The 24,980-nt window shown below is 37.6% G+C and overlaps 1 protein-coding gene across 1 annotated transcript in view; it reads left to right on the top strand.

Annotated features, from left to right (window-relative positions):
- Nucleotides 1-19,942, top strand: part of FRK (fyn related Src family tyrosine kinase) — a 45,094-nt gene extending 25,152 nt beyond the window's left edge. The window contains exons 3-8 of the mRNA XM_030945158.1: nucleotides 3,397-3,557; nucleotides 4,163-4,331; nucleotides 11,776-11,934; nucleotides 15,637-15,818; nucleotides 17,727-17,892; nucleotides 19,749-19,942. Of these exons, the coding sequence (XP_030801018.1) occupies nucleotides 3,397-3,557; nucleotides 4,163-4,331; nucleotides 11,776-11,934; nucleotides 15,637-15,818; nucleotides 17,727-17,892; nucleotides 19,749-19,942 (1,031 nt within the window). The remainder of the gene's footprint in view (nucleotides 1-3,396; nucleotides 3,558-4,162; nucleotides 4,332-11,775; nucleotides 11,935-15,636; nucleotides 15,819-17,726; nucleotides 17,893-19,748) is intronic.
- Nucleotides 19,943-24,980: the final 5,038 nt, after the last annotated feature.

A 24,980-nucleotide genomic window follows, 5' to 3' on the forward strand; every position in this document is an offset into this window, starting at 1 on the left:
CATACTCATATGGACAATGAGGTATATAAGAGATTTAATGTTAATTAAGGAGACAAGTGATCTCCTCAGTAAGAAAAAAAACAATTTAAAATTCGAGCTTTCATGAAAATTACACTCTTTACTTCTAACTTTCCTTGTTGGGAAAACACTCAATTTGTAAGACTTGGATAATAAATAATTATTTAAACTGAAAACAAAAATTCCCGTTCAGAAAGGTTTTTATCATCTGTGAATAGTGAAATGGAAAGCTCATCAAGCCAGATAGGCCCCTGACATGTGTTACTATAAATTTAGGGTGTTTGACATTTCAAAAATAGGTTTTTCCATTTTAAAAATGCACATGTTGTCGACAGATTTTTATGTTGATGACTCCAGCATCTGGTGTGAAATGCATTAAATTTTAAACATGTTGGTGCCATCTTAGATGTTGCCTCATTTTAATTAAAAGCTATAATTTAGATGTGCTCAGCTTAATTGTGTGTCATTGCCAATGATAGCAGGAGGCTCTGTACTTAGCCCATTATTGAATAATGGTATCTGAAAGACTTATTGCATTAAATAACAATGTAAATGGTTTGTGTTTTCTTCAGCTATTTTTTCCATGCTCCTAATAGAATGTTGTGTGTTTTCCTCCTGGCTTCCAGCGTAGGAAAAACAGGTAGTTGTTTAAGGCAGCAGATTCACAGAACTGACAAAATTATGGCTGTAACTGAGAGGGTGATCTTGGATCTGCCTCTGCATCCATTCTGTGCTGGTGACAGTGATCTCGTGAGTCACCTTCCTCCCACATCCACTCTGGGCATGGAGTCAGAGCAGAGGTGCTGGTGGCAGCAGTGCATGGCGAGTGCTGGGGGGGGAACTGTTCCCAGGAGCTGTGTTGGGACACGTTGTTTTTGGCAGTAATGGAACATTAGTGTCTCCATGACTCATTTGGTGAAGGTGTGGACTCTGCTGATGCCACCATAAATTTTTGTGCCCTGGGGAAGAAGTAGTAAATTATTTTATTCACATTCTTCAGGTGGCAAAATCTACTTCTGCTTAACCTATCATGTGAAGATGGATAGCTGGGAGAGGATAATCCTTTTGCTAGACTGAAACCATGTAGAAATCTAATGGGGAGCTGTAATTCTTTTGGAAAGGCAAGTTGAGGAGAAAATCTCTGCAGTATTCAAACCCAGTTACTGTCAAGCTGTGTGAGACTGAAATTACAATCCTGTCCTGGTTAGTAGTCTGGCATGGATGTAGAGGTGACTGGAAGGGGTTATGGATAGCTCTTTCCTGAGTGATATGTGCTCTGTATAATTTTGGAAGAGGAGCCACACCATGCTGCAGAAATCCAAGTGTGTGCTGCAGGACTTATACAGCCAAACTCGGCCCTAAAATAAAAGTAAACAACCCCCTGTCAAATACTGCACTAATCTCAGCTATTTATTATGAGAAATTATCAGTGCAGAAATTTTCTTCAGCTTCTCCATGCAAATCACCACCTGACCTGCGTGCTGTCAATCATAAGGCTTTGTAAAAGGCTCATTTAAGAAATTAGAGCACATCCTTCAAACCAGCTCTTGCATTATTAATGTTAGCTACTTCACAAATAATAGTTATAATACTGCTAATAAATAAATCAGGTAGTCAAACTACTATTACTTGTGATATACAGCTGAGACTGGAACACAGTCATCCTACTGGCCTTTTGTTCAATGCATCATAAAGACTAATTAATTTGTCTGGATTAATTTTCCTGTGAACTTTGGAAAAGTCATTACATTTTCAGTCCGTTATTACTGAATTACTCTTTCCTTCATTTTGCTTCAGCACTATTTCCAAATGGCAAATCACAAAAGCATTCATAAATTTTGCAGTTAAAAGATAGTAATTATGGGTGTTAATTCAAAAAGAAATATAATTTGAAAAGTGCACTGTAATATGGATTTTGTTTACAAATATTCCCATTCCTGTCCTCATGGAGAATCGTAAGTTCCCAGATTCCTAAAAATACTACCCGAGGTGGAGTATTTTGAAAAGCTCCTGTCTGCTCTCTGGTGGTCTTGGATGACAATCGCACAGTACAGTGAAAAAATATTTAATCATCCACAATAGTACTTAAGGAAGGAGAGATTTTCTCTTTCATTTCATCACTTTGGTGGTGAGAGAAATTATTCTTCCATCAGCTTTGGTTATTTCATGCAACCAATCCTATATGCTTTCTACATACAATACAGCCACATATTCTTCTGCTATTATAATCAAAGCTATTGCCAAGATGCATACAGAGGTACAGTATAAAGAATCTGTCTTCTAGGTTTATTGTGGAACACTGTTTATGTTAGGGCTAACAGCTGTGGACTTCTTTGGAGCAAAATCGGTTACCCTTCTGTATGCAATATAAACTGTCTACTGCCCATTGAACATGGACAGTGATGTCTAAACAATGGAGGGTCTAGGAAATTACACCCACATAAGTGACTAAATACCTTTTCAGCTCTTCTGAACTGCCCTTTCTGATGATTCTGAGCCTGCTATTGCTTCTACTGATATTAATTTGTAAAGATCTCTAAACTAGTGGTCTCCAAACTTTTTTTTGTGTGTGTGTCTCTGTGTGTGTGTGATTTATACATTTTTTGTCTCTCTTTGATCTTGTGCTGGTCCGTGTCTAGCCCCAGCATGCAGTGGCCCAGCCTTTTTTCTGACACATCTAAGGAGTGCTCCAATGGTCACAGAGAGGGACACTGGCTGTCATGATAAGCAGATAACTTACAGGATATGAGGAATAGTCTTATTAAGACACAACAGATTAGAATAAAAAACATTCCACTGAAAAGGAATTGATCAACTGCATGAAACACAGCATTATTCACCTGAATTTTACATATTCCAAACAGGCGCAAAATAAAAAAAAACCCTTGGAAGATGTGAGTACTTTTCAGAGAACTGTGGCTATGTGGAGGGTATATCTGCTTCCTCTAAAATGCCTGCCAGCCCAGCAGCTGCTATTTGGAATGTTAACACTAAAATAAAGGAGGATAAAGGAAATATTAAAAACTGGCTAAATGATTGCTGTCAGTTGGATGCTTTTGGCTGGTTTTGGTGTCTTCAAACAGGGGAAACATGAGCTGCCTCACAGAAGATATATTTATGTACTTCTACATCAATTCTTTTGGTGGAGAATCTCCAAATCTGAATAGCTGGAGACTGATAGACAAGATGTGTTAAGCTATCTGAACAATGGGCTTTGGTTTTAAAGAGGCTTTTTTATAGTTGTCATATTTGGGAACTAAAATAATTTATTTTAAGGTCCTCATAAATATATTTAGGAACATTGTGATGGTTTGGGTATAAATGATATTGTACCACTTCAATAATTCCTGGACACTTAATATATTTAAATCTTTTTAGTTTTTGATGGTACATCTGTGAAGCACTACAGGATCAAAAGGATGGATGGAAGCTTTTTCCTAACCAGAAGGAAAACTTTTAAAACTTTGAATAAGTTGGTTGACTATTACAGCAAGAACAGTGATGGCCTCTGTGTGTTGCTCGGACAGCCATGCCTAAAGGTAAGGCATGGATGCTACAGTATGCAAACTATATTTTGTGAGCTAACTCATCAGATATCTGCCAGAAAGTGTTAACCCCATATCTGCTTCTACCATTTCAGAATATTAATGATCTGCTTGTTTTCAGGAAGTTCTGGGTAGTGTTACAGTTTCATTCTTGAGGTTGACAAATACATAATAAAGTACCATTTTGAAAAAAATCATCAAGTGTTTGGGGGGTGGAATATGCCAGATCATGATTTGTGAATAACTTTTTATAAATACATATGGAGATGAAATCTCCAACTTCATAACTCTAGCTGTCCATATGTAATTACTGAGACAAAACCATAAGGTTCTGGCAACCAACATGTCATTGTTCAAAAAGCTTGCTAGAGGGATGATTTCCAATTTTTGCTTTTCATGGGAGGATATTTTCTTTAGTGTATTTCTAATTTCTAACAAAGAGCACCCAGTATGAGGGTTGTATTTTATGTTCTTGGCTCACTTTATTGCATGTGTATACTCTAAGGAAACATTATTTATATCTGTTCCAGCTTTACATGAAATAGTTAACAATGATTAGTATATGTTGTTGAAGTGTATTATTTATTTTCTTTTACAAGATACAAACTCCTGCTACTTTTGATTTATCTTACAAAACTGTTGATCAGTGGGAGATAGACCGACGATCTCTGAAATTTGTGAAAAAATTAGGATATGGTCAGTTTGGTGAAGTATGGGAAGGTCTGTGGAATAATACTACCCCTGTGGCAATCAAAACATTAAAACCAGGTATGTGAATTATTCTTAAATGTTAATGAGCTGTTAGCAAGAGTGCTCCTTTACTTTTTAAATGCTGCAGCAAACAGACCCTATCTGTATATATGCATTAATTCTTAAAATCCACACACCTAGACATAAAGATTAGTAAAGCTCTAGGTCTAGATAGTCTTTGGTTTTTTAATTAGAATTTCATACAGTTTTCTGTTTCTAGATGAGCTGAATTAATTCAACATCTGTATCACATAAAAAGGCAACACACAAGAGTTGTTTTGTTGTACCTATTTTTTACGGTATTGTTTGTGTGGAAGTGAGTAACTGTAGATTGAAAAATCTGTAGGTGAAGTAATTAATTTACAAGCAGTTTGTCATATGTAGGGTTTTTCTAGGGATTAGGTGCTATACTGCAGTGATTTCTTTGGTCATATAGACTATTTACTATGCTAAGTTTGTACTTAAGGAGTGCTTTAATACTAGTATTGCTTGAATCAAATTTTTTAAAGCTTTTGATACACAACATTTACACTCACTATTTGCATGTAATGTAAGATTGTGACTAATACAGTTTTTAGCATTTTTCTTAATTATGTTTCATTAACTTCAAGTAATTTGTGCATTTTCAATTGACAACATAAAATATCTACCAGCAGATGGCAAGAACCACATAGATAAGAGAGGCAGCTTGGATGATATACATGTTTTTTAAAAAGAGATAACAACAGGAGCTGTAGTTAATTGGAAAAAGCTTGTGTTGGGCACTAATGAACCTGATTCAGGAAGCAGAACAGATTCAGACTTTTGATTCAATATAACATCAATATGCTTGAGCACTGCTTGAATGGTCTCTTGAGCAGGGAGGAATTTAAGCATATGTTTCAAGGCTCTCTTGTATCAGGATATCTTTTGTGTTTTGGGACATGCAAACTAAAAGAAAATAAGCCCCCCCCTTTTTTTTTTCCCTCTGCTTAACTGAAAATATGAAATCTGTTCAGACTGAAGACCTTCTATAATTCATATGAAAGACAATACTTTTTTCACTGAACAGGTGCATCTCCCTAGTGACTCAGCAAACAGAAACCAGCTTGAAATCTCTTTTTCACTGTAATAAATATAAGACTCACTGCAAACTTGTTATCACGTATAGACTAGCACAGTATAATGGAAGAAACTCCTTCAACTGTGATTCTTTTTGTAGTATCATAGTTCACCTGGGAAAAAGGGCTCAATTAATCAATACATTTTCTATCTCCGTTTTTTCCACTCTAGTCTGATTCTTGCTAAGGTCAACAGCAGTAGTTTCACTGATTGCATGCTGGGTTGTATTGAGTTAGGGCAGACAGAAGCCCCACCTGGATGCAGCGCTTGGATGGCAGAGTGTTTGTGACCTAACACTTTGATAAGGAAGCCAAACGTCACACATAGTGCTGCTCAGAATGAAGACTTTGACTCCCAAAGCTGTCTTGATAAATTATGTAGTTAATGTTGAATTTCTTATCACTGTACTTTGTGAACTATCTCATTCTACAAAAACAGTTCAGTCACAAATGTAAGCAATTAACCTTGTAGTATCACTTCTTCAGGGAATTATCCTCTTTTATACATTGTTTTTCACTGTATAGTGAAAGGCATTTGGAGTGCCTTACAGTAATCAGCACATTGGTTTTCCATAGCTTGTTCTCATTGTTACTCATGAGGAATAACACTTCACTAATTAAAGACAAACCACAATACCCTCACCCTAATCTGAGTAACAAATGTTTATCTTGGTACTAATAAAATTTCAGCAAAGGATAGGGTAGGTAATTTCATTCGCCATAACATAAAGTTGATAAAGGAATGAAAAATTTAATGGTTAATGAGTAATCAAGAAATATATACTGTTGATCACTGAAGCTTCCAATATTCACATAAGCAATGTTTCAGGCTTCAAGTGTAACACTCTGTAAAATACACCTCTCCTGCCTCTTGGCTCAAAGATCTAAATCTCTTGTCTTCACACTGGGGCAGGAGGGGGTGTATTTTAAACTACAGACTTTTTACTAATCTGTTTTACAGTGTAGACTCTCTGGACAAGCAAGTCATCAGAAAAACACACAGAGGTGTGTGTTAAACTCAAAGTGATCTGACAAATGTAAGGGGCTGAGATGGAAAGGGCTCTGCTAAAAAGGCTTTACCACCAGAGAAATTGTGAAATGGAACAATGCTCTTATTACCAAGCAGGAGCAGGTTGATCATGGGTAATCACATGGTGAACAATAGAGAAGAGTATAATGCAATCAGAATGTCATAGATTTATAGGCCTTCAGGCCAGAAAGGATTTCTGTTACTTTGGGTTTATCTGTTGAGCATTATTTTGCACTGTACATCTGTTCTAGACCATATATAGTCAGAATACTTTACTGTTATATGCCATTACACATCATCCCTCTGCTGAGATTAGCATTTATATTTAACCAAAACACAGCTTGTTCTTGACTACACAATAATGAGAAGTCCTCTAGTCCTAAGATGAAGGAATTGTAAGAATCTGCACCTAATTTCACATTTGAATTTTCCTGATGTCTTCTTTTTAACCCTTGCTATGTCTTCTTGTAATAAAATAAAAGCCCATTCGAATGTATTAATTGTTCTTTCCATTCTTGTTTAATCGATTTTCAGTCGTCTTTAGAAAGGCTAAATGCAGTTTCTTGTTATATAGTGTCCTTCTCATTTCTCAAACAATTTTTTTCTGGACTTAAACTAATCTCTAGCTATTGCTACTAAAAGGCTTAAAATCAATGATGCCAGTGGCATCCTGGCCTGAATCAGCAATAGTGTGGCCAGGGAGACCAGGGCAGAGACCATTGTCCCTCTCTGTTCAGTGCTGGTGAGGCTACACCTCAAATCCTATGTCCAGAAAAAGAATTGTCCACAACAAAAGCAAAACACCATAATCACAAAACCAAAGTCAACAATTTGCACAGAATCCACCCCTTGTCTCTCCAGCACAATTACAACAACTGAAAATATCTGAGATCATTCCACTCTTTGCTCTCAAATACCATTGTCAATGTCTTGCCCATTACCTCTCCTTATTCCTTTTACAATCTGTTGATCAGTGTGACTGTATACAGAAAGCAGCAGTAATGTGATGCTTTCGTTCAAATAATTCTCTTATTTGTTCACTGGTTCACTTGTCTCTGCTTTGGAGACATCTGTGACATTTTACCAGCCACAGCCATAGCCATGAATGTGTGAATGAAAAAACAAAACGTAAGAACATCTCTGCCTCTGACTTTTGAGCTGTTGACCCATAGTTTTCAGAGAGGTGCAGGGATCAGTAGATAGGAAAACAGTCTAGAAACCAGCAGTTGCTATTTCTGGTTTTGGCTCTGCAGAATACTATCTTGATGCAGGTCCCTGAACATGTCATTTCACATTTCTGTTTTTATTTCCTCACTGAGACACTGAATTTTTCTATTAAAGTGGAAATCATTGCAGCAGGGATTTGCACTTTGTCCTATGTTGAGTGTGATGGATTTTCTAGAACCTATTGTCTGGGCTAGCTTGCTTCTCCAGCTGTCAGCAAGTGAAGCAGACATCTATCATCACCAATTAATTGTATCTGATAAAGTTCCTTATGCCTGTTGAAGCTGATGCATACATTTGTCATTATCACGTTGTAAAGCATCTCCCAAGCTTCTCTCTGCATGGAAACTGTCCAAGCATTTTTTTTTTTTCAGGAGGCTTTTCCAAAATAGCGTCTGGGTTGGTACTGTCAGTGGAGCTTTTCGTAACATTTTCATTTCTCTAATTTGTCATCTCTTTAACACATATGCAGTGTAAAAAGCTTTTCCCTCAGGGAAGTACCCCAGTTTCCCTGAAAACAAAAGAGATTTTTTTATTCCGTTTATTCAGTATGTGCCCTTAAACTAATATGTAAGTTTACTTCTGTATGGTGACAAAGCTGCTTGAAAACATCCAGAAACATATATTATTCATCTGTTAATATGAATAGGTGATTTTAATTTCTTGTGTTGCCAAATACTTAGTTTTTAAACTTTATTTCTTTATTACTCATAAAATTCTTCAGAAGATCATAGTTATATGCTTAATGCAGTCTCCTCATAAAAATTAATTTTCTATAAACTTTACTTAGAGGGCTAGGTTCTTCTAAAGTACAAGAGTACTTTGAAGCAATTTGGAAAGGTTTATTGAAAAGTTGCAAACAACGAGTCTTGTGGTGGGTTTCTCAAACGTTTAAGGGCCATTTACATTTAGGCAAATAGAATCTGGAAAATAACTAACCTTCCTCTCTGACTCATTTCCAGGCTATCAGTGTTTATCTTAGAATGTGAAGCTTCCTCAGATCCAGAACAAAATATTTTCAAAGACAAATTAATCAGAACTGATATATCTGTTTTAAGTAGGCTTAAGTTAGAGGTGATTCCTGGCAGAGCAGCACAACATAGAACATCTCAAAGGAAGAGATTCCAACATTTTGTTCTGGAGAATGGCTTTGACATTTAGAAAAACATTTTTCATTCAAAAAACAGATTATCAAGACCATATTTTCTTCAGGTCCTGATAAATTTACTCCCAAACTGGTATCTTACACAAAAGAAACCTCCACTTGTTTCAATAAAGGCTTATGTTAACTAATTGTTTCATGACCAAGTCGTTTCTACTTACAGTAACCTGCTCTTTATTTTGTGTTTACTACTAACAGGTGAAAATGTGTATTTCATTAAAAACATACATATTCCACTACAAGTTAAACCCCCCTCAGTTATTTGAAACTCCATTTGGCATGTGTTTCCTGCCTCAAAGGGATGTACTGTAAATTCTTTGCCACTATTGTGACAGGCTTTATCCAGCTAATTTGTAACAAGTATGTTTGGTTTCTTTTAGAGGCAGTTTTTAATTTGCTTATTCAGTCGCTGAAACATAATCTTAGGCAGAACACTCATAAAGGCACTTTTATTTTTTTTTCATTTGGCATCCAGTCTTATGAGGTACAATATAAGATCTACAGGGCTGTGGGGGATTGAGGCACTGTCTGCTACTTGTGCTATTTAAAGATATAAACTAAGTAAAACTGAAGGTTACATATGCTCTGTAAAACATGCAGGAAATACTTATTGATCTTTTTCTGGTTTGTTATCATTATTGTCACTGTTATTTGCTTTTACAGTGTAGAAAAAGATTTGCAGCTATTCAGCTAATGGAAAACTTCCTTCTTGATCAATTTATTGAAAGTTGTCATATCTGAAAAACATGTTGCTTGGTTTCAGTTTATTGGGAGAAGTTTATAGCATGATTAAATTGAGAAATTCCTTGTAGGCAAACTTTGATGGTGGGAACAAATCAGACTGTCAAATTCTATGGTGTGAAGAAATCCTGTATAATGATCCATAGAGGGTCCATGATTTGGTAGACCCTAAGTGAGCAAGTAGTTCATCCTTTTTAGGATCAACTTGTCAAATCTTGGCACTGATGCTAAATCATAATTCACGCTGATGCATTTGCTTCTGGAGGCAGAATGCTTCACACCATGCAGCTGTAGATTTTAGGTTGATTTTTATGACAATGCATATATCTTGAAACAAGTAAGCAAATGGGGCAAAATTTTAAATAAATATCAAAGTGAGTCCAAACCCTATAAAGACGACCTTATAAATTATTTTTTTTAAATCTAGAATTGGTGAAATGTTTGAGTAAATCTTTAAAGATTGTGCTGTTCTAAACAAGAAAAGGATGTAGAGTAAGCATCAGAGATGTTTTGGGTTTTCTCCCTGTCACAATTTCTGCTTTATCCAGACCAGGTGTGATCATTCACTCTTTGTGCAGGCCCCCACTTTCCTCTGACAGTGAGTAAAGAAAATGAGTGTAGCTTGTACCTGTTGAGGAGCTGTATTATTGGTTGCTTGCCATTTATTGATGGAAATCCAAATACTTTGACCACTCCTCCTAATGACATCCTATGAAGTCTCACCAAATTGGGCAATATGGGATTGCCGAGGGAAGTATGAGGAAATGGAAGTGAGGAGTACCTGATCCTTGCAATGTAATCTTTGCTCTCCCAAGTAGCAATGTCAAATGGCTCTTTTTTCATAAAGTCTATGTTGGGAGCATTTCTGAATCATTCCTCTTGTATTGATGTGAGGATAAGATATCACACATCATTCCTATGTTTTGGAAAATAGGCTGGGACATTTTTCAGGAGGTGGTATTCAAGGTAGGTGCTGGGTGAACAGGCTGATTTTCTAGTGTTTTTTGTAGAACAGATAGTTGGTTGGAATTTTATTGCTGAGCCATTTAACATCCTCCAAGAGTTTCACTTAATTTAAACATCCATGTTTGGAACACAATCAAACTCCCAAATGAACCTTATAGATTACCTAACTGAGTAAGATGAGTTTGTTTTTAAACATGGCATAGAGCAGAATAAGTTGGATAATTAGATATTTTCCTCTCCAATCTTAACTGTAATATTTTCTTAATTAAAGTATTTTGATTTGGGAGGAAGGAGACCTGTGAGTAGTTAAATAATTTCACATTTGCATGTACAAGATTTTGAAGGAGATATTATTCACCAACTTCCTCAAACATCTGACAAAATCTGATCACTACTGGATCATTCATCTAGAAAGCTTTGATTCTTTATTTATTCATGTTTTCCTAATCAATCCCCTATTCAGGACATATGACCTTTAATCCTGCATTTGCCATGACTAGCTTCCTGTGCCATTTCTGACTGCTTCTTTGACATAGTCGCTGCCTTGGTTCACTATATATATGAATAGAACGAGAGATGTTATGATCTTATGTAACACTCAAAAAGTTGGCATCATTTGCTGTTAAGACACTTTGGTATTTAAGGGATTGTAAAATTAATGTTACATCTGTGCATACATTGGTATTTCTGATAGGGTTGCTATTGCATGCTCATTATAAATAGCTATTTGTTTTTGTATGTATATAAAATGCACGCATCATCTCTGCATATGCTAAACTGATTTCAGTGCTTTCAGGCTTTAATTGGTGAAGCTGAAAATATAGTGCAACAAATTTTTATTGCAGCACTAGTTTTCTCTCAGAAATTTTATGTTCATTACCTAGACACTCTCACCTCAGTTTCTGATCCTTTCATTAACCAGTTGTGTATTTAAAATGTATCCCTTAGCATTCTAGCCTCACTTCTTTTTTTTCCTGTTTGGGGGAGTCCTGGGGGTGGTTGATTTTAGCCTTTATATTTCTGGTGGCTGGGACACATATGTTCTCTGTCCCTACATAACTGGCATGTTTCACTCATTAAATGTTTGTTTCAGCTGCACTGTCTGTTTTCTGTGGGAACTGTGAAGATTTGAGATGTTAATGTACTTTCAAAGACAGAAAACAATATCAGTTACTCCCTTAAGATTGCTGGTAGAAAGCCCTTTAATAACCTTGGTTTTGTTATATGCTGTTGTTTCAGGTTCAATGGATCCAAAAGACTTTCTGAGGGAAGCACAAATAATGAAGAACTTGAGACATCCAAAGCTTATACAGCTTTATGCTGTCTGCACTTTGGAGGACCCAATTTATATTATTACCGAGCTGATGAGATATGGAAGTCTTCTAGAATACCTTAAAAGTAAGCAAATCACTCTAAACTCATTTTAAGGGTGCTGCAGTTTAGTAAATACACTAACATAAAAGATAGAAGTACAACACCCTGGTTTAATGTAAAAGCTGCATTATTTGTCATGTGTGGGGGTGAGAAAAGCAGAAAGGTTTATGAATTTTTGACAACCAAAATATTTGAAAAGTAGGAAAGAATCACATCCACAGTCTGATTCTTGCCTTATAATGGCTCATATTTTTTCATCCAGTTCTAGGAGTAGATGGGAACATACACAAAGGAATAAAAATATAAGTATCCAGAAGGATAGGTCATCATGTTTGACATGAAATAGAAGCACTTCCACAAAATGTACTTAACAGCTTTGAAAACTATTACTAGTCAGGGATAGCTTTTCACTACAAATTTGTCCCTTGCCTATCTCATCAGGGCTTTTATCTCAGTAGCACTTCAAAATGTTCTTTTGAAGGCAAATAATAATTAAAAATAAAATTGTACAGCCTGGAACAGACTAGCATAATGATTGCACTTTTAAGCTCACTCCTGTTACTGGGAAATTCTTGATTCTAGTGTTGCTATCCATTTTCAGTTTAGCAGATGTCTGTCTTTAAAGCTGTAATGATTTCTTGAAGACAAAATGTTTGCCACGGTTGTCATGCTGAATTTCTTCTCTGTTTACAGCCCATAAAGCAGAGCCCTGTGTAATACCACAGACAGCATTTACCATGACACATGCCTTCCCCCATCTTCTCTGTGGAACCATTTTTAAATGAGGGTCTGTCCACGCACAATTACAGCTAAAGAAATCTCTGACACAGAGACAGACCTACCAGGAACTGCCCAGGGTGGGTCTGCCACGACCTTGGGCCAGATCATCCACAGTTTTGTAGGCATTTGCTGGCCAGAGGTAGCAAGGCACAAATTTCCTTCAAATCCTCATCTTTGGTGTTGGTGCCTTTGTGTGCAGATTGCAGCTTATCTGATTGAAAGAGCCTGGCACATCAGGAAATGATTACTGTGCATGGAAACATTTATTGCACTGGAGAATAGCTCTGAGAAAGCCAGGATGAGTCACAGCTATTGCAGAGGTGAAATTTGGCCTGTTAGTGTGCATAGAGTAAACATGTCCAGAGAACATCAGCTCTGCAGCCTGTGTGTGGATCAGCTGCCAGCATATGCACAGCACCCTGCTCCTTGCCTAAGTGCCCACTCCTGTAGGTCTTCACCAGAGGCTGTGGAAAGTCAGCTGGTTTCCAGGCAGCCATCAAGATATCCATAAAATTGTCCAGTTGAAACCCAGTCTAGTGGTATCCCTCCTGGTCTGATGACGGATGCACAGGGAGGAGCACAGAACTAAGAGGTGGAGGCAGAGATCCAAGGGTTTTGATAGGTATTGTGGTCAGAGAAAAGTCATTGCTGCCAGTGAGAGTAAAAAGGAAAGATATTTGAAGCTCGTGTAGAGCTCTGTGACTGGAAGTGATCTATATCAGCTGGAGTGCACAGCTCCTGGTAAGTTTTCTTGAGATTCAGCCTCTGCAGGAAACAGGAAAATATTTCCAGAAAGCTTCTGTCTCTGTGAGCACTATGGGTAAATAAAGCAAACTAGAGTGGAGAAAAGTCCAGAGATATTCTTTGTTCCTATTCCCCTCCTAGAACTGTATGGTATGCTTTTCCAGCTTTAGAAGTCCCTAATATTTTATTCACAGTTACTATCACATTTCCCCATAATGACAGCTACTTAATAATGATGGACATGGGAATTCCCTGTGCACACTGTAAATGTACTTTGGGAGAGTTCTTGATGAGCACTGCTATGCAGAGTTATTGAGCTGCCCTCAGTATGAGAAAAATGCACCTGAAAACTTTTCTTTGTTATTGGAAGTGAATGAAATTCTCATAAATGTATGAGTGCTTTTATCAATTCTGATGGGCCTGGGGCTTGTTCTGGCAGGTATGCAGTCTTGAAATTCAGTGAATTATTGTGGAGGCAATGCCATTACTGGAGAAAGTGCTGCTTATTTATTTTTCTCTTTTTTTATTGTCAGACATCTGTCAATGAGAATATTTTCCTGTCTTTTCTATATGACCGATTATGAGAGATTGCTTAGAACAGGGTGCAGATCCCAAGACTTCTTTAATATTTTCTCTAATAAATTTTTCATATGAGGTTGAGGGTTTTGTCAAAAAATATTAGTAAAAAAGGACATGGAGGCGCTACATTTTCTTGATCAATTTATAAATGATCCATGGGATTATTTATAAATTTATAAATTCCGCAGTAGTGCCTGATTTTGAGTGTGAAAGTTATATAAACATATCTATATCTATAGCTAGCTAGTTAGATGTAAGATTAGAGTAGCCTTCCACTACCTAATGGGAGCCTATAAGAGAGCTGGAGAGGGAATTTTTACGGGACAAGGGGAATGGCTTTAAATGGAAACATGGTAGGTTTACACTAGGTAAGGTGGGATGAAAAAGTTCCATTAAATAAAATGCCAGAACTGGAGAAGGCTATTTAAAACAATACTAAGACATGCTATCACTGTAAATCAATTAAAAATAAGTGAGAGAAAACTGCCAGCTACAAAAATTTTATTCCTCTAACACAGAGGCAGTAAGTAAAAGTCACCAAGCTGATGACAAAGAACTGCCGATAAGCCTAGCAGCAAGAATTCAGCTTTTTGATATTAAGGTTCTGAAACAAAGTTGAAATTGTTTTGAGTGTTAGATGCTACAGAGATAGAAAGCCATGTTTCAGTGCTGCAGCATTTGGGATTGTATGAAGTGGTTCTTGAATGTAATACTGATTTAGTTTACAATCAATTACCTCCTGGTTTAAATTCTTTGCATTGAGAAGTTTGATTAGCTGTTCCCAAAATGCTACAAATTTGTACTCTAATGTGTTATACTCCGATGAATTTTTTTTTTTTTGTTACCCATCTTACAATTTTTGGCTGCAGTTTTTCATGGCCTGAGGCTTTCCTTAATTTTTAGAGGCAAGTTGCTCAGCTCAAAGTTCTTCTACTACATTGTTTGAACAATGACCTTCAATTGCCAAATCTCAATTTCTGGAATTTGATGGTGGGAATGACATGCACATTGCTTCAAAAAGTTCTACTGGAGAAGGAGGCAGCTTAAAAGCATCTCCAGGAGTCCTACTCCTGAGTAGCGACAACAGAGATAACAGCGTGAAGCAGTCAAGTGGACTGGAAAGTGAAAATGAGTTATACTTGACAGCAGACAGTATTTTTCCTAGTCAGAATCATTGGAGAACAGGGAACAAGGATAATTTTGTGCTTTTCCATCTTTAGTCAGCTCTAGCTACAAGCACTGGGTACGGACATTAACTCTTACTATTTGGAACAGTTTTATGAACCCTAAACGTCGGAAAGGTGCATAATATGTTACTATCTGTAGATAAAAGATTTCCTCTTTGGACTGCATCAGCAGCTCCTTCCTGGCCTAGATTAATTCCTGCATGTAGTATCTACTGTTTTAGAGAAGATGGGACAAGCATTGTTACTCAGTTATTGGGAAATAAGTAATGTCATTCAGTAATCTCTGTCATTTGGCTGGGCTGTTACTTTATTGTATTGCATGATTTGGTTTATTTGTGTTGGCTTTTTTAACCAGGCTGGTTTTCAGTTATTTATGTCTGAAATCAGCATCTTGTTGTTGTTCTTACATTGTTCTTGTCATCTCCTTTTTAAACAGAAGATGGAGGCTCTCAAATCTCCCTGACACATCAAATAGACATGGCTGCTCAGGTAGCTTCTGGGATGGCATACCTTGAATCTCAGAACTATATCCATCGGGATCTGGCAGCCAGGAATGTTCTTGTTGGTGAGCACAATGTTTACAAAGTGGCAGACTTTGGACTTGCAAGAGTTTTTAAGGTAGGTTGTGAGAGGCTTAATTGTCCCTGCTTCTAACTCTGGAGAGCAAGGTGGAAGAGGCCAGCTAAAGAATGAATTGTAGCCCCAAATTGATGGGTTAAGACAAAGGCAAGCCCAGGGAGAGAAGGACCTATAACATGTTCTCTTGTATCTTCTACCTGCATTATCCCATGCAAGGTCAGAAGTTGTCCTGTGCCTTTGCGTCAGTCTGAAGAATCTCGGTGTCTGCTTCCCACCCAGCCACCCAGGAAGGATTCTGGCAATACCCAGCTTTATCCACAGTGTTTGCAACATGGAGAGGAATGATGGAAAGATTGTACACCTGGGCCTGTAAGGGAAGGCATATAAAAATGTATTGACGTGTATTCTCTCCTTGTTCTCTTCCCCACTGCCTCCATGGTGCTTGTGATCACAGGTAGTAATCATAAAAGGACCTTATTCCTCTCCACAGCTAACAGCAACATTTGTAAAGTGAGAACTCAGAGCTTTAAGTCTGATGCAAATTCTTTGCCACTGCACTGTTTTGGTTTTTTTCTCTAGTCCTTGAACGCAGAGAATGCCAAGGGTCACCAGCCAAAGTATCCCTTTGGAAGAGCTGTGGTTTAGAAATGAGATTTTCTACCTCTCAAAATTATTTAATCAATGTTGGAAAGATTTATTTTGCTATATTTTATGGATTTCAATATGAAATCCATAATTTCTGAGGCTATGCTTGGATTTTATTATTTATTTATGTTCTTGCACTGAGAAGGAAAAACAGAGAAAAAAGTCTTCTACTTCTCATTTTGTTTTTCCATTCAAAAACAATGAATTGAAGAAATTGAAGTTTATAACAGAAGTGGATTTATTACATACTGAAGTATAGAATAATGGCTTAACAAAGGCATCAAGGGACTTTGAAAATTCTTTTAATTTAATTTGATTGTTCTAAATATGCATAAGTTAATATTATGAGTTCTTTAACATAAAAAATATATCTTTTTAAATGAACAATGTTCATAATGCATATATTTCTTGTTTCCAAAGATTAGTGTTATGGTCAAGATGCCAGCTGTATAAGTATAGAGATATAAATCTATAACAACCAGTATTTTCAAAACCATTGAGCATTGCAGCCAGGAAATATACATTCTGTATTTAAACAATCAAAAAAGCAAAATCTGGTACATGTACATCTGGATTTGCAAGTGAAAAACTTGACTGAGGCTTTAGGTGTGACTTGTATATACTAAATTATGCGTGGGAGAGAGAGAGAAGAAATGTTCACAAAATTTAGATGTCCTTGCAATAAACCTTTAAGGACATGATTCTACAAACTGGCAACTCAACAATTTTTTTGCTTCTTTCACCTACACTTTACATTAATTAGCTCAGGGGAAACTAATATGTTAATTTGAATCAGTCAGAGTTTATTCTTTCTTCCCTAAAACCTGCTTAAGCCACTGTTTTCAAAGTCAATGACCCTTCAACATCACAATAAATCACAGAGGAAATCTTCTGAAGTCCATTAGCTCTTGCTCTTGCCTTCTCTCTTTACTGTAGACCAGACGCAGAGACATTTGGTCTGTAGTGTCAGCAGGATGCTTACACTGCCACTCCTGACAGACTTTTGAAATCTTGCATGCCTGGTCCAGAATTCACAGCAGCAAGTCATAATTAATCAGGAGCCACACCAATGCTGTGTGCTTGCTTGAAATGATAAATGCTTTAGAAAAGCCTCTGATGAAGCCTCTGCATTTTTCAACTGCAAAGCTGAATCCCATGGTAGACTTCAGAAAATGGGTACTTACCTGAAAAACAAGAGTTTCGTTAAAAGATAAGATTAAGCACATGCTGAGCTTAGTCAGATGCTTAAGTGGTTTGCTGAAGCAGGTCTGAAACCAGGCTTGTTTGTTTTACCCACGATAGGTAGAAAATGAAAAAATATATGAAGCTAGGACTGAAACAAAACTCCCAGTGAAATGGACAGCCCCAGAGGCAATCCGCTACAACAGATTCAGCATTAAATCAGATGTCTGGTCCTTTGGGATACTTCTGTTTGAAATAATCACCTATGGGCAGATGCCTTATCATGGTAAGTACTTTTACCTAAAGAAATGATGTCTAATTTTTTTCTTGATTTCAGAATAACACAAAAAAAGAAGATTGAATGCCTGTACTAGGGGCATGTTAAAGGTTTAAAATTTTAAAGAGAGGAAGAAGGTTGTTCAGATGAGGTCCATTTAGTGGGGCAGGCCTTCTGGCTTCCATGGTTCTCCTGGCAGCTTTGCAAAGGCTGTGGTTAGCACACGTTCAAGCTTCCTCTTGATGGAATCAATCTGCACTGCAGAGGCACCTAAGCCAGCTGGCTATTTTCCTCCATCATCAGATCAAAGATGCCAATTCTTGGAATGTGAAAAAGGGAAGAAATAAAGGAAGGGTTTTTTGTTTCCCAACCTGTCCTTTTTGAATTTTTTTTTTAGTATATCTCATGGAAGAATAGATTATGTGTGAAGCGCTGAACAAGCACTTCAGAAATAAGGTGTCTGAAAAATAAATCAGGGTGCTTTTACCCCCCTCCCTCATGTATGATTGTTGCAGTGAAAAGTCTTCATAAAGGAAAGGATCACAAGAATTAAATAATTAAAATGTCACCAATCTCAAAAGTAGATATAGTAGTCTGAGAGCAGCCATTATTTCTAGTACTGTGAGAAATGCTCAAGGAACTGTGGCTCCAATAACACAAAATATCAGTGAGATGATTGACTGTCACTCATTTTGCGCTGGTGAGTAGAACACAAGGGAAGAACTAAAGTAAAAAAAAGTTATGTTGTCTGTACAGGCCTGAGGGGTAGTGCATTTGCCATAAACTACATTTCACAGGGTCCCAAACTGATATTTTCTGTAAAAGGGAAAATTGATTTTGCTTTTTGATTCCCACCCTCACCTCATGTGAAATTGTTCTGAAGAAAAAAAAGCAAAGCAAAATATCCTGAAGTCTTATATAAACTATAGTTGTGTACATATGGACGCACACACACATAAATAAATCATTTTAGTATAAAAAATATGTAACACTGTAGCTCTGGATATTGTCTGAAAACTCTTTCAGTATTACCCCTTTGCAAAGGCATCTGTATCTTAAAAGTAGAAAATGTCATTTTACTATTTGCTTACTTGGTATTACTTTCAGGAGTTTGTTCTCAGTAATCATTTAGAAGAGTTTATGTTGATTTGTGGTGGCAGTGGATAATGTGCAGAGGAAGCACCATCAGAGATCTAGGGAAAAGAAATTAACACAATTCAAGATTTAATTTAAAGAGTATAAAATTGGAAGAGAACAGGACAATAGTCTTAGTATATAAAGGTATAGCAAAGATAGGGAAATGAATGGTTTCTTCTCCATGACTGGTGGTGATGGAGTAGGAGGGATACCATTGCCCAGCTGCCCTTGAGGAAACAGGGCTGACTTTAGGAAAAAGTTTCTAAATGTGAGGAAAATTCAGATCAGGTTTTCTTAGGAGATTTCATAGTCACTGAGACTAGAGGAATTTAGAAACTATTTAAGCTAAATAGATGTCTGAAAATTTTTGACAAACCCAAATGGTGGAAGAAAAGCCTCACATGCAGACAAACTTATTTGTGATGCCTTGCAGCTGGCACAGTCAGGGTGAGGTGGTGGGGAAATGTTGGAGTTGGTTTTTAATTGCTGGTAAACAGTAAGAGATGAGGCTCTGTCCCTGGAATCATTCAAGGCCAGGCAGGAAGGGTTTTGAGTAACCTGGTCTTGTGGAAGGTGCCCCTGCTCAGGGCAGGGGCTTTGAACCCGATGATCTTTAGGGTCCTTTCCAACCCAAACCATTCTGTGGTGATTCTGTGCTGAAGAGAGAGGAACACGCAGCACCCAGAAGCAGATCCTGAGTAGCCTGGTGAACTCCTTTTGGCTTGCAGGTATGCCGGGACACCAGGTGATCCAGCTGCTGGACAATGGGTACAGACTTCCTCAGCCGGAGACGTGCCCAGCACCACTCTACAGGATGATGGAGAAGTGCTGGAATGCAGAGCCCGATGAGCGGCCCACCTTTGAGTCCCTTAGTGACCAGCTGGAGAACTACTTCAACAACGAGCTCTATTCCTTTGCCTAGGCCCAGGCCATGAGACATGAACCTTCAGGATGATCCTGAAGGACATGTCCTAGCCAACATGGCTAACAGAGGCTGTGCAGTCAGCCTAACCCCAGGTGTGGGGTTATTTGGGGGTGCTGAAGAATCCTGGTATGCTTCATCCCCTCCCAGATCTTCAAAGACTCTTAAATTTTTTGCTGCTGGCAAATGTTTTGCAAGACAAAGCATCAGGAAGCTGGAGAGTGGATTTTTCTAAAAATTAGTCTTCTATTTATTTTAAAACAACATGTTGAAAGAACAAACAATTGAAATTAGTCTAGCTAAGTAACTATTGTAGCTTTTTGTAATTTCTTTATTGGAATAATTATTTACTGTTAGACTTTTCATTCCTATCAGTTTGTTCTCGGGAAGGAATGTAATGGCTCTACACAGCAGGATCTGTGCTCCCAGAGTCCTTTCACTGTAAAACATAATAAAAGTAATCCTGTGGCTGATGGCTCTGATTTGTCAGAATCCAAATTAATTGCCTTGCTTAGAATTGAAGTACATGTGCTTTTGCTATATCTGAAAATAATGGGAGATATTCATGGGAGAGAAGGAATTATTTTGCTTTGTAGATGCACAGGCTGATCTTTTTATATTTTGTCTACTGTACTCCTTTTACAAGAATAAACAAAATTATTATTTTGAATTATTATTAGAAGTTGTTTGTTCTTAAGATTGTTAAATATCTATGAGTTATTGTCCATTGAACTGTGAGGGTTTATTTTATGGCTCTTAATTTTAAGGATATTGGAGGAAAGGATATTTTAACACGAACTCAAGACTGTCTCAGAGTTTTAGAGTGACAGTCTTTTCAATCCTGCTTCCCCAAATCACAAACCCTCTCCAACAGGGCAGGTCTAGGTATTTTGCAGAGTAATTAGCAATCTTTTCTTCTACTTTCTTTAGGTTCAACTTTAATACAGGAGGTTTAAGTAACAGATGACCCATTTTATGTTGTTCAATGGAGAAATGGAGCCCGGATGCTTCTTCCAGCACTCTATATAGCTGGCTATACATATTAAATTTTTTTGCCCTTTCCCTAACCATGGTATCAGTTCTGCTAAAATCTGGTATCACTGTGACAGTTTTATTTTCTCAGTTGTGAGGCTTATAAAACCAGGTTTTAATTATTTACTTATGATTCATCAGTTAATTATTTAACAATATAATTCAGGAGTTAAGAGCTGTATTGTGTTGACATAGTGTGAGGTCAATACAAGTGTGCTACCATTTTCCTCTAATATCAGTAAGATCCATTATTGGATCTGGGTGGCTTTTATTATATCTTTTCCATATGATTATCTTCACTTTATATTTCAAACCTATTCATCTTGTTTACTTGCCTTGCTTCTAATTTTTAATTTCCTTTCCCCCTGCTCTGCCTTTGGAAGGTAGCACACTGCTCATTTCTTTCATACACACCTCTTAAGAACTCATTATTCAAAAGCCCTTTCCTTATTTATCATTTTTCTCCTCTTTCTATCTCACTACAGTGGCTTTCCAGCACTGTGTGTATGTTCAACTTCATTTTCTGTGCAGTGTTTCTCTCTACTAATCCTCTTTATACTAATTAAATTTGTAAAGCATAACACAGCTATAATTAATTAACTGTCATAGCATCCATGTGATTTTTGGAAAGTAATCATCCACTCTGAAAGAAGAGGAGATTGAATGGCTTTGCCAAACCCATCTGATAAGAATTGGCATGGAAGAGCCTGGGAGATTCCCAGTCAAAGTCTCCTGCTGTCCTCCATCCATGCTTGTTTTGAGACTTGTGCTAACTTCTGGCTCATGGCCTCAACAAGATATTATTTATGATTATCAAACTTCCATCAATCCATGTGTCTCTTGTCTAGCTAGGAGCTGTGTTTAACACTGTTACAGTATGAGGTTAACCAAGTCCACAGAGTGGGTTTATGTAATAATAATTGGAACGCTCTTATGTGGAAAGATCTCTGCATCAAACTTGTGATCTTTCTGTTTAACATGATTTCTAACATGATTTTTCAGACTTATGACATTAAGGATGTTGCAAATAAAAGCTGAGTTTGCCCAATCAAAAAAAACCAAAACCCCAAAAACCAAAAAACACACAAAAAACCCACCAAAAAAAAACCCCAACAAAACAAACCCCAAAACTGCTGCTAAAAGATCAGCATAGATATGTGCATTTCACAGGAGACAAGGTGCCAGGAAAAAAACCCACAACAGACAGCTGGGAAATAGGAAAGTTTTCAGAATTCCAAATTACACTAATTTGGTCCAAGCTGTGCTGGCCTCTGCCCTTGAGTGGAAGTCAACAGGTTATTGCAGAATTCACTGACGTGACATCAGTAATTTTGAAGAAATCCCACCTGTATAATAAACATATTCTGAAACCAATGTTAAAGGAGTACAAAGTCTATTTGCCCAGCTAAAGTGACTTCTTTGTCTCCTTAATTTCTCCTATGGTCAACGGAGAGAGCGGTTCCTTGAGATGATGAATCAGTGCCTGAAACTTCATTTTTCCTCTGAAGACCCTTAGCAGGGTTCTCTGTGGTTGCTGCTGTGAAGGAATCTGGCAGAGACCCTTCCCTGAGGAGGGTGTGTAATAATCCACCTGCTGCAAACTGCAGTCAGCTGTTTCAAGCTCCCTCTACCAAGTGCAGCCTCAGGAGCCACCTTAGGCTGAAAGGAGCAGAAGCTGCAAGTGAGCTGCACCCTGCTGAGCTGTGTGAGGAGCAGGCACGTGCATGTGATGGCCTCCAGGTGATGCAGCCTGGCACACTGGGCTGCTGCTGGCAGGCACCTTCCCTGCTCTTGCATCCTGCCACTCTTTCTCTGCTTTCTCTTTGCGTGCTTGCACAACCACAGCTGCTTAACGGAGTTTGGGTCTGCCAGCTGCCTCTCCTGTGTGCTGGCCGAGGGTGGGAGACCTGCAGTGGTGTCTGAAAAGCTGCAGGTAGCTTCACTTTCGTGTGAATATATAATGGTGCCTATAATGAATAGGCACTATAACAAGTAAATTAATTTTGCGTTCATCTTTGAGGCAGCCTGCGCATGTCTGGCCTCCCCAAGATGTACTGTAGGTGAAAAGGCGTGGTGAATCTTTGACTCCCAAGCCTGAGCTCTGCTTCCAACTCCCTGCTATGTGTCCTGAGATCAGCGCACTTTCTTTTCACAGCAAATTGAAAAGCAAGGAAAAGCAGGAAAGTAGGCTGTTCATTTTTCTCTTGCTCTAATTACACTAAATCTGGTGCCTGGTAGAGTTCATTTGCCACTCTGAACAATCCAGTGGAGGCCAAGCTTGGGAACTGCAGCTGCTGCTCTGAGATCCATTGGTTTCTTTTTCTGCCTTAATCCATGCACTTGCACTCACTCCCTCATTTTACCTGTCTGGAAACTGCTGCCATACAAGGGAAATACTTCCACTTTAATATGAGGTCTAATTTTGGATTTTAGTTTTTCCTTGGGCTAGCAGAAGAACAAAGGAGACAAAATCCCTAAATGCAACAAAATCAGTAAAGCTCTGGAAATAAAAAGTAATAGGGAAAATTAATAATTGGTTTTCAACTCTTTCCATATTTTTGCAGTTGAATGGATCCATTATTAAGAAAGACTGGAGGAAGAAGGCAGCAAAGAGTGATAAACCTTCACAGAGTTCAATTTGCTTACAGGCAATGCAACAAGAAAACTGTACCTTTTCAAGCCCATTTCCATTTCATGATAATTTTATTTATGTGACAGATAACAATTACAGTCAGAAGTCTTTTCTATGACTTGTTTTAAATTAAACCTCAAGGTTATCATTTCCAGTTATAGTGCACAGCAAGATAGGTTTAACAGATCTCATTCTGTTCAAGGCTCTGCTAGAACTGTCTATTGCACTTGTTTTTACCTGATGGATCATGGAGGGAAAATAATGGATTCAGTTATGAGAAACAGTAATAGTTTTTTTTTTGAACTGACATAAATTTCTATGTTTAGATAGAATAAAAGGATCAGGAAGAGATAAGTTGAATTTTCTACAATAGACTGGTTCTTGTGAAATTCACTTCACGTAAATTGTACTGAGATATCTTTTATGTAATGTTTTATTTATGTAATTCAGTTATTCTTTGACAACTAAATCATTTTATGTGGTTTTACAAATGATAACTTAAAAATGTCCAGCCGTAAAGAAAGAACCTCTATTTTTCTTAAACTCTCCATTCCTCAGAAAGTTATGGAACAATGCAATTGAGAAGTAAGTATTAGAGAGTCCCTGCTGTTTATTTTTTACTTCTATTGAAGAACTCATTTCACTTAATCTGCACTCAACAACATATGCGGTTGTATTAAACATGATAGGGTAAGAAGGAACCTTGTGTCTCTCATACCACTTTCTTTTATTGTCCATTGTATGCCATACTTGCTCTCCAAATTACTTGACTATGAGCATAAATTTTCTTTGTGTATTTTTGTAACTTACAGCAAACAAGGAACTAAACCAGTCGAGTGCATTATTTTTGTGGTGGTTCAGATTCAACAAATTATCAGCACAGAGAAATGGAGGACATGACCTATTCAAGTGATTGCTCCTTGTGCTCTCTCTCCCACATGCTTCTGTTTCATAACTTTAAAAATTGCTGTAGCAACTCATCTACTCAGTGCCCCCCAGCCATTGTGACTGGTCAGCTACTTGTAGTGTATGGATCTTGGAGCAAATAAAAATGCTGCATGTAGGAGTTGCTCCACTATGCTTGAAGGGGTGTGTCTGGTATATTTTTATGGAAAGCTTTGTAGCTTTCATCCTGTTCCAACAAGACCTGGACCAGCGTGTGCCTCAGCCACTGCTGCAAAAGTTTGCTCAGAAGCAAGTTTGTCTATGCTTGAGCAAAATACTGAACTGGGGTCTATGAAAAAAGACTTAATTCTATCCACGCTTACTATTAGCAGGTCCATGTAATTTATTTTTTAGTCTCAGGCTTCTCAGAAAAGACTAATGTGAAAAAAAAAATCAATGGTATATATGAGCAAGCTGGGGAAATCACTG

The sequence above is a fragment of the Camarhynchus parvulus genome, chromosome 3 (genome assembly GCF_901933205.1).
Source record: "Camarhynchus parvulus chromosome 3, STF_HiC, whole genome shotgun sequence".
In the NCBI taxonomy this organism is placed as follows: domain Eukaryota; kingdom Metazoa; phylum Chordata; class Aves; order Passeriformes; family Thraupidae; genus Camarhynchus; species Camarhynchus parvulus.